The 10,438-nt window shown below is 38.7% G+C and overlaps 1 protein-coding gene and 1 pseudogene across 1 annotated transcript in view; both read right to left on the reverse strand.

Moving 5' to 3' along the window:
- Positions 1-5,082, reverse strand: part of WDR75 (WD repeat domain 75) — a 30,423-nt gene extending 25,341 nt beyond the window's left edge. The window contains exons 1-3 of the mRNA XM_033112205.1: positions 4,927-5,082; positions 2,553-2,682; positions 411-476 (exon numbers count right to left, since the gene is read on the reverse strand). Of these exons, the coding sequence (XP_032968096.1) occupies positions 411-476; positions 2,553-2,682; positions 4,927-5,012 (282 nt within the window). The 5' untranslated portion in view covers positions 5,013-5,082. The remainder of the gene's footprint in view (positions 1-410; positions 477-2,552; positions 2,683-4,926) is intronic.
- Positions 5,083-7,941: 2,859 nt separating this feature from the next.
- On the reverse strand, positions 7,942-8,688 carry LOC117025873 (60S ribosomal protein L7-like; annotated as a pseudogene).
- Positions 8,689-10,438: the final 1,750 nt, after the last annotated feature.

Consider the following 10,438-nt stretch of genomic DNA (forward strand, 5'->3'; position numbering starts at 1 on the left):
TAAAGGTAAGATTGTTGCAGCAAAGGTATTTGTTCATTTTCAGTTTTACGCTCACTGATTGTATACAAAAGTTATTTGTTTCTCTACACTTTACCTATCACTAATTTTCCTACAATCTGCAATTTGGCTAAACTGATAGGGGAAAATGCTACATCATGTTTTAATTTACATTTCTTTAATTATTAATGAGATGAAGTACCTCTTTACGTTTACTGAATAATATCTCTTGTAAATATTTTCTTCCAGTTTTATTGCTCATCTGTTAGAAGTTTAAAATCTTTACATGGTGTGTGCATTTCATGACTTGTTTAGAAAGGGATTCTAACACTTAGAGGAGGAAATAATGTCTGTCATTAAATTATGTTCTCATTCTTTTTCACATAATGAAAATGGAAGATCAATCCACATACCTTTATCAAAATGCCATCTATATAGTCCCACAGTTTAATTGTGCCATCAAAGGAACAAGAATACAGCTAAAATGGTAAAAATAGTATGACATTAAAAAACCGAACTCTATTAAGATACCAAATGAATTAAGTGGTAATATAGAAGACGTTTTGTTCATTATTTCATTATTAGTTTTAAAGAAGTGGAGTCATTTATTTGTTTTTGCAAAGCTTGTATTATTTGTGACAATTTTATAGCTGCTCTTTGGAGGAAGCAGATCTATCAATTTCAAGTTTTAATTAAAATGCGGAAAAAAGGCAACCCTTTGTCTTCAAGAAGGAGATGGTAAAGTTTTGAGTTATGAAAAGCACTTACGAGCTTGTTGCTATTTTCCTGGAGCCCAGTCCTTTTTTATTAGCATTTCCCCGGAGCCCAGTTCTTTTTTAACTGCTTTCATCTTATATGGGTATTAAGGGAGTGCTTCTCAAAGGATCTGAGAATGTTCTGTTTTTTTTAAAAAATTTCCAACCTCTCAAGGACCAATGCATTTGTAAAATACAACAGAAGTTATTATGTACTTGGATGCTGTGGCAATGTCAAAGTGCTCTCAAGTTTTGGGACACTCAATTTCTATACTCATCTCATTGCAGACTGGTAACCAACTGTTTGTGGCACTGGTCTATGGATCGTACTCTGGTAGCACCAGAAGGCCTTACTAAGATGCATTTTATTTGTGTCCCAGTGGACACTGGGATTTTGTTGCTGTTACTGTGACAACACTTTGCTTATGTTTACAAAAATTTTTAAATTTTTTAAAAGGGAGTGGCAATTTTAAGATTTCTGACAATGAGGAAATAGAATCAAAGAATAGAAATAAAGAATGAAGAATGTATTATGTACACAAGTAGAAGAATTATATTAAGAAGAAAATACACACCACAATTACTACACAGAAGAATCATGAACATGGACTAGTAAAATATAATAAGGCAAATATGTAATCAGTGTCCAAACAATAGTTAATACAAAATACTGTGACTCCAAAGTCCACAGAATTTCTGGAACGTACCCCTTTACCTCAACCAAATCTGTTGTCAAAACTGTCCTCTAATTTTATTATCTTTCAGTTCCCTGAAATAGACCTTTTATGCAATGTATATATAGTTTTTCATTTTGCTATAAAACTTAGTAATATAGACTTGACAAATTCCTATTTTAACAAATGGATATTTCTGCTACAAAAAACATCCAAATGCTACACATATCAATCAACTGTTATGTGAAACCCTCAAGAGAACAGCAAAAACAATAGGTATGCTTGAACTCTGCAAAAAAGCTGTTTAACTTTGATTTTCAAGAGTAGCTCATTTAGTTTAGGAAAGATTTCTTTATGCCCTACTTCGTCATAACACATTGAATGGCAATGCAAATCCATTCTTAAATCAAATCAAGCAATAATTTCCAAGTTGGCTGTGACTAATCCAGAAGAGTGGAACTTGATAAAAAACTGGAGCAAGAGCAAAGTATTTTGACATAACTTGTTAGGAGCATTGCCGAAACTTAAGAACAGAATCAAAATGACCCTTTCACTGTTCCTCAATTCTGAGAAGCATGGGTTGCTTTGTGTTCACTAAACTGGATTCCCAAGTTTGTCCTAAAATTAACTGGTCGATTCCATTGACTAAAGAAGCTCTTCTTCCTGTCTACATGCTGGCCTTAAGGTAATTTCTGCAGTGACACTAAAGAGCCTCATCTCTAAAGGAACAGATCTACAAAATCAATACCCCTCAGTCAACATTTTAAAAATGTGTTCCAGAAACTAGAGTTCAGAGGTCAAATAAGTTTGAGAAATATCAAATACTATATGCCCCTTTTGGATATTCACAATGCATATAAAGGGACCTGAGAAGACCTACAATTAAGAAATTCACTTAACTGTGCCAAACCCTGAATTTCAGAAACTCACACAGCCAAGAACTCTTTCATGGGCAATGTAGTTCTGGGCTGTGACCCTATTTTAATAATTAAAAATATCCTGAATCAGAAAAATCAGCATAGATATTTCCCTGATCATTACCTGGAAAGTTTCCCAAATTTAATTCAAGTTTTTTAGGTAACAACAAAGCCAATATTAAAATATTCAATTATAAATCATTTGACACCTGTAGATGGTTGTTGGGGTTGAGATGAATTCCTGTCACCAGATTTCTGTGCCCTTGCAATATGTGTACACATTCTTCTGTAGCTGTGCTGTAAACTTTAACAAAGTCTCCAGAGACACAGAAGATATATCTGGAAGTAAGAGAGAAAAGTAAGTTTCACATACTCTATAGACAGTTTTTTATTGTCCATTAAAAAAATTTAACATGTAACAGGTTTCTTTCAAAATAGTATTTTAAAAACTGTGTATTCAAATTTGTGTGCTGTTTAAGTCCGTGGGGACATCTGAGACTGATTAATTCATTAACTCTGAAAAGCAGATAGAGGCTAAAGCACTATCTGTGATCTGTTCCATGAGCAGAGGCTCTACAGAATCATCCTGCAAGAACAGCCAACTTAACCAAGTTGTCTGCTCACTAATGGACACAGACATTGCTATACATTCACTTACTGTCAACTCTTATTCGTCAGTGGTTCTGCTAATAGCAGCCTCTTCCCGTGCTCTCCAAATCTCCATCGTTCGCTGGGGACACCAGCTTACAAACACTAAGTCAAAGGTTCTCTAGTCAGTGAGGTCTCTTGCATAGCAAAGTAAAAACTGTATGACAGTTATTGTTGCTAAAATGCTTGTTTTACTTTTGTCTTTCTGGATTTGTGGCTTTCTTCCATATAGCAGAGGCTACTAAATTATTGAATGTTTAAGTTGGAGTAATATTTGTTTGACTATTTTCATAATAAATATAACCACAGGACAAAGCTCAGAAATGCAAATCTTGTATCTATCAAATGAAAAATGTTTGTTCTGTGCCTATTCCATTTAATACTATACATGTCTAACAGTGTTTTTCCATACACTGTAGAAGGTACAAATCACAGAATCCTTACGCTGACCTCTTCTCTGTGCTCCCAAGGTATCGTGTGCACGACTTGATCCGGGTATTTTCACATTGTGTTGAAATTACTTGTTTACATCTACATCCATCTCCTGGATGTAAGATTCTATACAGCTGAGGACTTTTTAAAATCTTTGATACCCAATGTCCAATTCAGTTTGTGGACTAGAACTTGCCTGAACCTCAAAGGTTTTATAAACTAACCAGATGATATAAACAAACAATTATTACTGATAGTAAAAGAGTAAATCTTCTGATGCTGACTGGGATCACTATTTTACCAATTCTGAGACACTTGATTTTTCCCATGTTCACCTCTCTAAAATCAGGATGCATCTCGTAAGTGCTGTAGCCAAGAGGCAGTCATGGCACAGTTGTGTGCAACTGTCTAGTAAGATCAAGAAAGTACAAATAAAGCATCTGAAGAATATGGTAGCCCCTCTGGCTGGATCCTCCTCTCTGTTCCCATGAGTAGCGTAGTTCACTCTTACCATCTCCAGGTTGGACCACTCTTAAGAAGACTTCCTACAGTCTCTAGGTGTGGCCCCTCAACTTATCTTTCACACTCAGACTAATTTTTGCAAATCTGAGCATATCATTTCCTTAAATAAATTAAAATCCTTCAATGTTTTCCCACTGCGTTCAGGATATGATCCAAACTCCTAAGCCCTGTCTGTGGTGGTTTGACGTGGTCAGAATGGAAATATGTTGTCACTATAACACTGTATGAAGGGGTTTACAACTCCACCAACCCTCTCCCCAAGACACACCCCATTAACATCAACAAACAGGTCCTTTAGGCAGTGTTTCCTTGAGATAATGGAGGGTGAAGGAGTACTGTTTGCTAAGAAAACTCCCCCTCACTGATTCTGTCTGATATGCTTCCCCAAGGGGGAAGAATTTCCTTTCTTTTTGCTCCTCAATAGAGAATAATGGCTTTGACTATTTGAATGCAAGCCCCCAAAGGAGACTCTCTCTCCATGCTTTTGCACATTCTGCAATCTACACAGAACACTTACTCCGATTAGTTCCTGAGGCTTCACCTCAGTCGTCTTTCCACTGTGGTGGGCTAGGGGAGTGTGGAGCAAGAGGACTCTTTAATCCTTCAGTAATTCCAAGTCACTATTTTGTCCGAAAGTGGGATACTCCTCGTGGAATTGCAAGGGCAGTGGTGTCCACGTTAGTGCCTGGACCATATTCTAGCCGGCCCAACTCTAGACACGTGGGCCCCTCCATCTACCTTCTGGTAAACAGTCCGCGGAGGGGGACGCGCGCCCCAGTCCGCGGTGACATGGAACTTGTAATCTTACAGCACCGAGACACCAGCTCCCTAGCGCGTGCTCTGGGGTCTACAGGACGCGCGTCTCTTTCTCGAGCCCAGATTCACCGGCTGGCGAGTCTGGACGCACCTGACAGCTAGTGCCCCCCGCCCCCAGGGATTCGCGCCCCTCAGTCCCGCCGACAAAGCGCACTGTCCCCATACTTAGAATCCGCCGAGAACACCGCTCTCCTAAAGTTCAACTCGCTGCCGCCACAATGAACCACGCGGAGACTCTCCTCCTCCACCATCTTCGCGCAAACGCAGGATCGCGGGATGGCGGCCCCGCCCCGAACTTCCTTTACGGAGGCGGGTTGAAAGGATATGTGTCCCAGCCCCCAGAAGTCATGCGGGGGCTCCTCTAGGCCTGAGTCTTTATGGTAGGACCCAGCGCCTGCGCAGCCATCTTTAGTGTGGGCAATGTCACATGAGGACCCGTAAAAAAATGTAAAAGCAAAATAGAGACATAGAGACAATGCATTTATATTGGGTGCCTCTAAACTCTTATTTAGTACAGATAATTTTTTTCTCCGGTCTTGTCAATCTAATTCTACAGCTTCTTTCGCCGGAAGGAAAGGTGGGCCCAAACGTGTCACGTGACCTCCAGTCGTCTCCTCTCCCCCCCCCCCCCCGCCCCGCTTCCTGTCGCGTCTCTTTTTCTCGTCACTGTGTTTCGGACGCTGCGAGATGACGCCAGCCTCTCGTGCCAACTGGTGGCTCGGAGGCGCAATTGAGTTCTTCGTTGGGAGGGCGGCATTCTCCTTTTTGCAGTTATTTGCCCCTCTCGTTAGTCGTCATCTTGTCCTGTTCCTCTGAGCGGAGCATACATTCCTACTTGTGCGCGTCATTTCATGATGTATTGACATTTACCACGTCCTTTCAGTCTTTCTGGAGGCAAAGAATTGAGAGCCTTTTATACGTGAGGCAATACAAGACAGACGGGATCCCTGTGCTGTCACTTTCCATGGGAGAGAGACGATAAAAATGTCTAACAAAATAATCTCAGATTGTGTGCTGCAGGAAATAAAACAGTAATATGACAATAAGGTGCACTGAGGAGGTTTAGGTTTAACCTGATGAATATGTTTGTTACAGTTATGCAGGTTAAAAAATATTTTAAAAATTCAATGTTAATGCACATTTTATGTAAAATAATTAAATACAGAAATAGAATGGTCCCAGCCCATCCTACACCTCCTGAGTATCTCTCCACCATTAAGCTTGGTGTATATACTTCCTGATACTTTTCTGGATATACATATACCTTAACATTATTCTTCAGTGCAATGCACTACACCCCCCTCCCCCAGTATATAAAGCATATGTATTAAAGACTTATCTCCTTTTTAATCAGTGCATAATATTTCATAGAGTAAATGTGCCATGATTGATTAAGTCATTTCCTCAAAGGTGGATATTTAATCATTTCCAGTTTTTTTAAGTCGCAAACAGTGCTACAGGACACATAAATTTGTGTCAGTATTGCTGTGGGAGAGATTCCTAGAATAGGTATTAACGAAGTTGAAGGCTATCGGCGCTTTTAACTTTGAGTGAATGTTTTGTGGAATTGAGATGTGTCCCTGGGAAAACCAGGAGAAATAACTAATGGTAGCTGGAAAAGGGAAACAGTTTTTTGTTTGTTTTTTTTCATCTAAAGTTTGGGGAAAATCTGTAAGGAGAGAGTATTATAAGAGAGTATGATTTTTAAAGAAGAAACGAGGAGGGAAAAGGACTGATGAAATGATGTAAGGCAAGCAAAATTGCTTATAAATACTGCTTCATGAGCAACAATTCAAAGGTAGCAGGGGCTGGGCAATCCATTGTTTAATAGATTGTAATGTGGAGTTTCACTTTGTCAAGAATTGTTAAGGATGATGAATTCTGCTTCTTAAGTCTAATATATCCTTTCATATACTGGCATTTGCATATCATACATTAGTCTGGCCCTTAAGCACCAAAGCACTAGCAAAATTTTCTCAAGTGTTTGGAGGATTGTAAAGAATATAATATTGAAGATAGTAGAAGGTGGCTAATACCCTCTGCATGTGGTGTTAAACTATCAGACACTTCCCTAGGCATTTCATAGAAAAGAGCAAGGGAAGTTTCGCTTATTCGTTGAGAAAGGAAGCCATGCATCTATGACAGGTCCCTGGCTCTCTCTAGCCTTTCTCTCTAAGTTCTTTTCTTTCTGAGTCCTCATCAGAATCATCTTTAAAAATCCCTTCATGGCAATATTACCTTTTTCTAGCACACACCTTAAAACTCTTCCAGCCTCTACCCTTATCCAGTTCCAGAGCGGCTTCCACATTTTTAGGTATTTGTTAGTTATAACAGCATCCCACTCTCGGTACCAAAATATTACTCAGGGTTCTCCAGAAAAACAGAGCCAGTATTTATTTATTTATTAAAAGCAATTGGCGCATTCAGTGATGGAGGCTGAAAAGTCCCACAATCTGCAGTCTGCATGTTGGACATCCTGGGAAGCAGATGTGTAATTCAGTCTGAGTCTTGTTGTGGAATCACCTCCCAGAATTCAGGTTTGTGTGCCTGGTGTGCTAGTAAACCAAAACATTGAGAAACTAGTGCTTGGAGATAGAACCGTTTATTCGATTTGGCCAAAACAAGAGGATGAGGATGGGGGAGCTAGATCTCTCAAATCTGTCTCTCCCTCACAAAGCAAAAGTATGGGGTTTTTATGCAGCTAGGCAGTTCCAGGGAACTGAGAGAGAGGTCTCTGTTTCTTTAATCATAGATGACGCTTTTTCGTATCAGACCCCCGGGCATCAGCAGCTGGTCACAGCTACCTTGGAGATATTTTTTCCTCCCTCAAAACAAACTCAAATTCTCCTGTAGGCCCTGAAGTTATCTCTTTCTGCTTGACAAAGAGAAATCACATCAGCAACACAAAATTATATTATGAGAGCAAGGGGTGCTAGGTTGAAGAACCAAGATTCTGCAGAATATCTCACAATTGTGTATTAGTGACAGTATCTTTAAAGCAAAAGGCAGAAACTAGACATCTTGTGACTATTGCCATTGTTTAAGCTATCCTTGTTTTGTGCTTAACTCACTATATTTTTCTATTATCTCAAGTGGAGTGTACTTTTTTTTTCAATTTGAAAACAGTCGCTGTTTATTTTACTAACTGACCAGATTACAAAAATATCCGTGGTAGACACCTTAGTTCATCCTCCTAATAAGCCTGTTGATCTGGTCTTCCCTGTTGCCAGCATCTCTCCTTCTACAAAGTGGGTGGTCTTTTTCTTCATTCCACCTCGTGGAGAAGACAATGTGAAGGGCACAGGAAGTTTGCTTCTTTGAAGCGGTTTCCAACAGTATAGATCTCATGAATCAGATCCTCCATGCAGATGATGCCATATTTACCAAGAGATCGAGCAATCAATGTGTTATCTGTCAGGGCAATTCGCCTTTTTTAATTTTGCCATAACCACGCTTGTAGATCAATTCATTTACTGACTTCAGGTGTGGGTACCCCCATGCATGTATGGCTTCACAATCCTCAGCATGTTAATGGAAGCCTTGTTGAGCTTGACAAAGGTGCCATTGAAGATCTGGTGAAGGTGAAGAAGCTGCAGCACCTATTGAACTTTTGGGCTCACACTAATGATGCCTCCGATCCTGATGAAAATTGCCAATTTGGGTTCCGCAGGTACATAGAAGTTGCCAGCTTTTCCTGCCATCCTCGCCATTTGAACCTCAGTCCTGGACATCTGCCTATATTCTTTGTGATAGTGCTTCGCTAAATTTTCATAGATATGCTTCCTTCTTGCCGTTAGAAGCATATTTGGGGCAATCTTCTTTCTCAGGCACTTGATCTTCAACTCTGAAATTCCTTTGCTTTTTCTTAAGGATTTCTGGCACAGCAGGAACCTTCTTCTCTTCTGCACCCTCCATGGTTCCGGCCGGAAAAAGAGCCAGAGTGTACTTTTAAACACCTCTCCTGGAACTTCTTTACAGGCAGTCCTTCAGAAAATGACTAACATACTTTCTTAATCTTTGACGATAAGTTGTGTGACAACCAAAGCAATGGAAACATTTACTTAAAGCCTATATCTATATCCTGATTAAGAATTATTTAATTCCAGCTGCCAAAAATACTAGGGCCATTAGAGTCACAAGGGGTTTGGCTATAGTGTGAAAGCCTGAGAAACGGGAGCTGATAGTGTACATATAGTCTAAGTGCAGGAGAAGACAGATGTACCAGCTTAGCAGTCAGGTAGAGAAGGAATGACTTCTCCATTCCTCCTCCTCCTTGTTCTGTTCAGACCTGTAAGGGGCCCTGAATGATACCCACCCACATTGGGGAGGGCAATTTGCTTTATTGAGTCCACAGACTCAAATGCTAAACTTATCCAGACAAACCTAGAAGTAATGTTTAGCCAAATATCTGGGCATTTCATGACCCACTTAAGTTCATGCATAAAATTAAGCATCCCACAGGGAAACATTGATCTGTTCTCTGTTTCTACAGTTTGTTTTCCAGAAAGTCATAAAAAATGGTATATAATCTGTAACCTTTTGAGTCTAGCTTCTTTCACTTCGCATAATGCATTTGAGATTTATGTTGTGTTGATCAATGGTTCCCCCCTCCCGTTTTTTGTTGCTGAATGTATTCTATTGTATGGATAATCCACAGTTTGTTTATCCATACTTTTGTGGAAGGAAGTTTACTTTTTTCCTGTTTTGGAAATTACGAATATGATTGCTCTAAACATTCATTTGTAGGTTTTTGTGTGAACATAAATTTTTATTTCTCCAGGATAAATAACAAGCGGGATTGCTGGCTCAAATCATGTTTAAATTTTTAAGAAACTGCCAGACTGTTTCCCCAGAGTTTCTCTACCATTTTGCATAACAATCAGGAATGTGTGAAAGTTTTAGTTGCTTCACATCCTTGTCAGCATTTGGTGGTGTAATATTTTTTATTTTAGCCATTATGATAAGTTTATAGTGGGATTTCATTGTTTTAATTTTCATTTTACTAGTGACTAATGATGTTGGACATCTTTTCATGTGTTCATCCTCCTACACTCTGCTCCCATCCCAAACAATCCAACAGAAAAATATACAAAGAGTATTAGAAGAGCAAATCCAATAGCCTATAAATGTGTTTTCAAGACATAGTCAAGAACAAGATGCAAAAAGTTTGAAAATAAGCACAGGAAAAAATATAACTGGAAAATGCTATAAAAGAAATGTAGGTATAGCAATATTTAAATCAGTATAATTTAGGGAAAACAATCTTTTAAAGGAACAAAGAAATACTTTTATATTTTAAAAGATATATTTCATTAAGAAGATGTGAATCATGAACATTTTATTATTCACCAACATAACTCCAAACTACATTGAAAAAGACTAATAGAAAATAAAGGTGAAATTGGCAATCACAAATCAATTGATCAAGTGGTCAAAAAAGTAAAGATATAGAATGTGCCAGTAACACAAATAGCCAGATTGATCTAATTTACAAACATACCCAACAGGCAACATACTTTTTCCCCCAAACACATACTGTAATATTCACAAAACAGATCATTATTTAGATCATCAAGACTATTTAAACAAATTTCCAAAAGCATACATCATGGAGGCGTATTTACTGACCACAGTACAACAAAATTAGAAATTTAAAACAAAACAGTTGCCAAGAGGA

This window comes from Rhinolophus ferrumequinum, chromosome 8 (assembly GCF_004115265.2).
Source record: "Rhinolophus ferrumequinum isolate MPI-CBG mRhiFer1 chromosome 8, mRhiFer1_v1.p, whole genome shotgun sequence".
Taxonomy (NCBI): Eukaryota; Metazoa; Chordata; class Mammalia; order Chiroptera; family Rhinolophidae; genus Rhinolophus; species Rhinolophus ferrumequinum.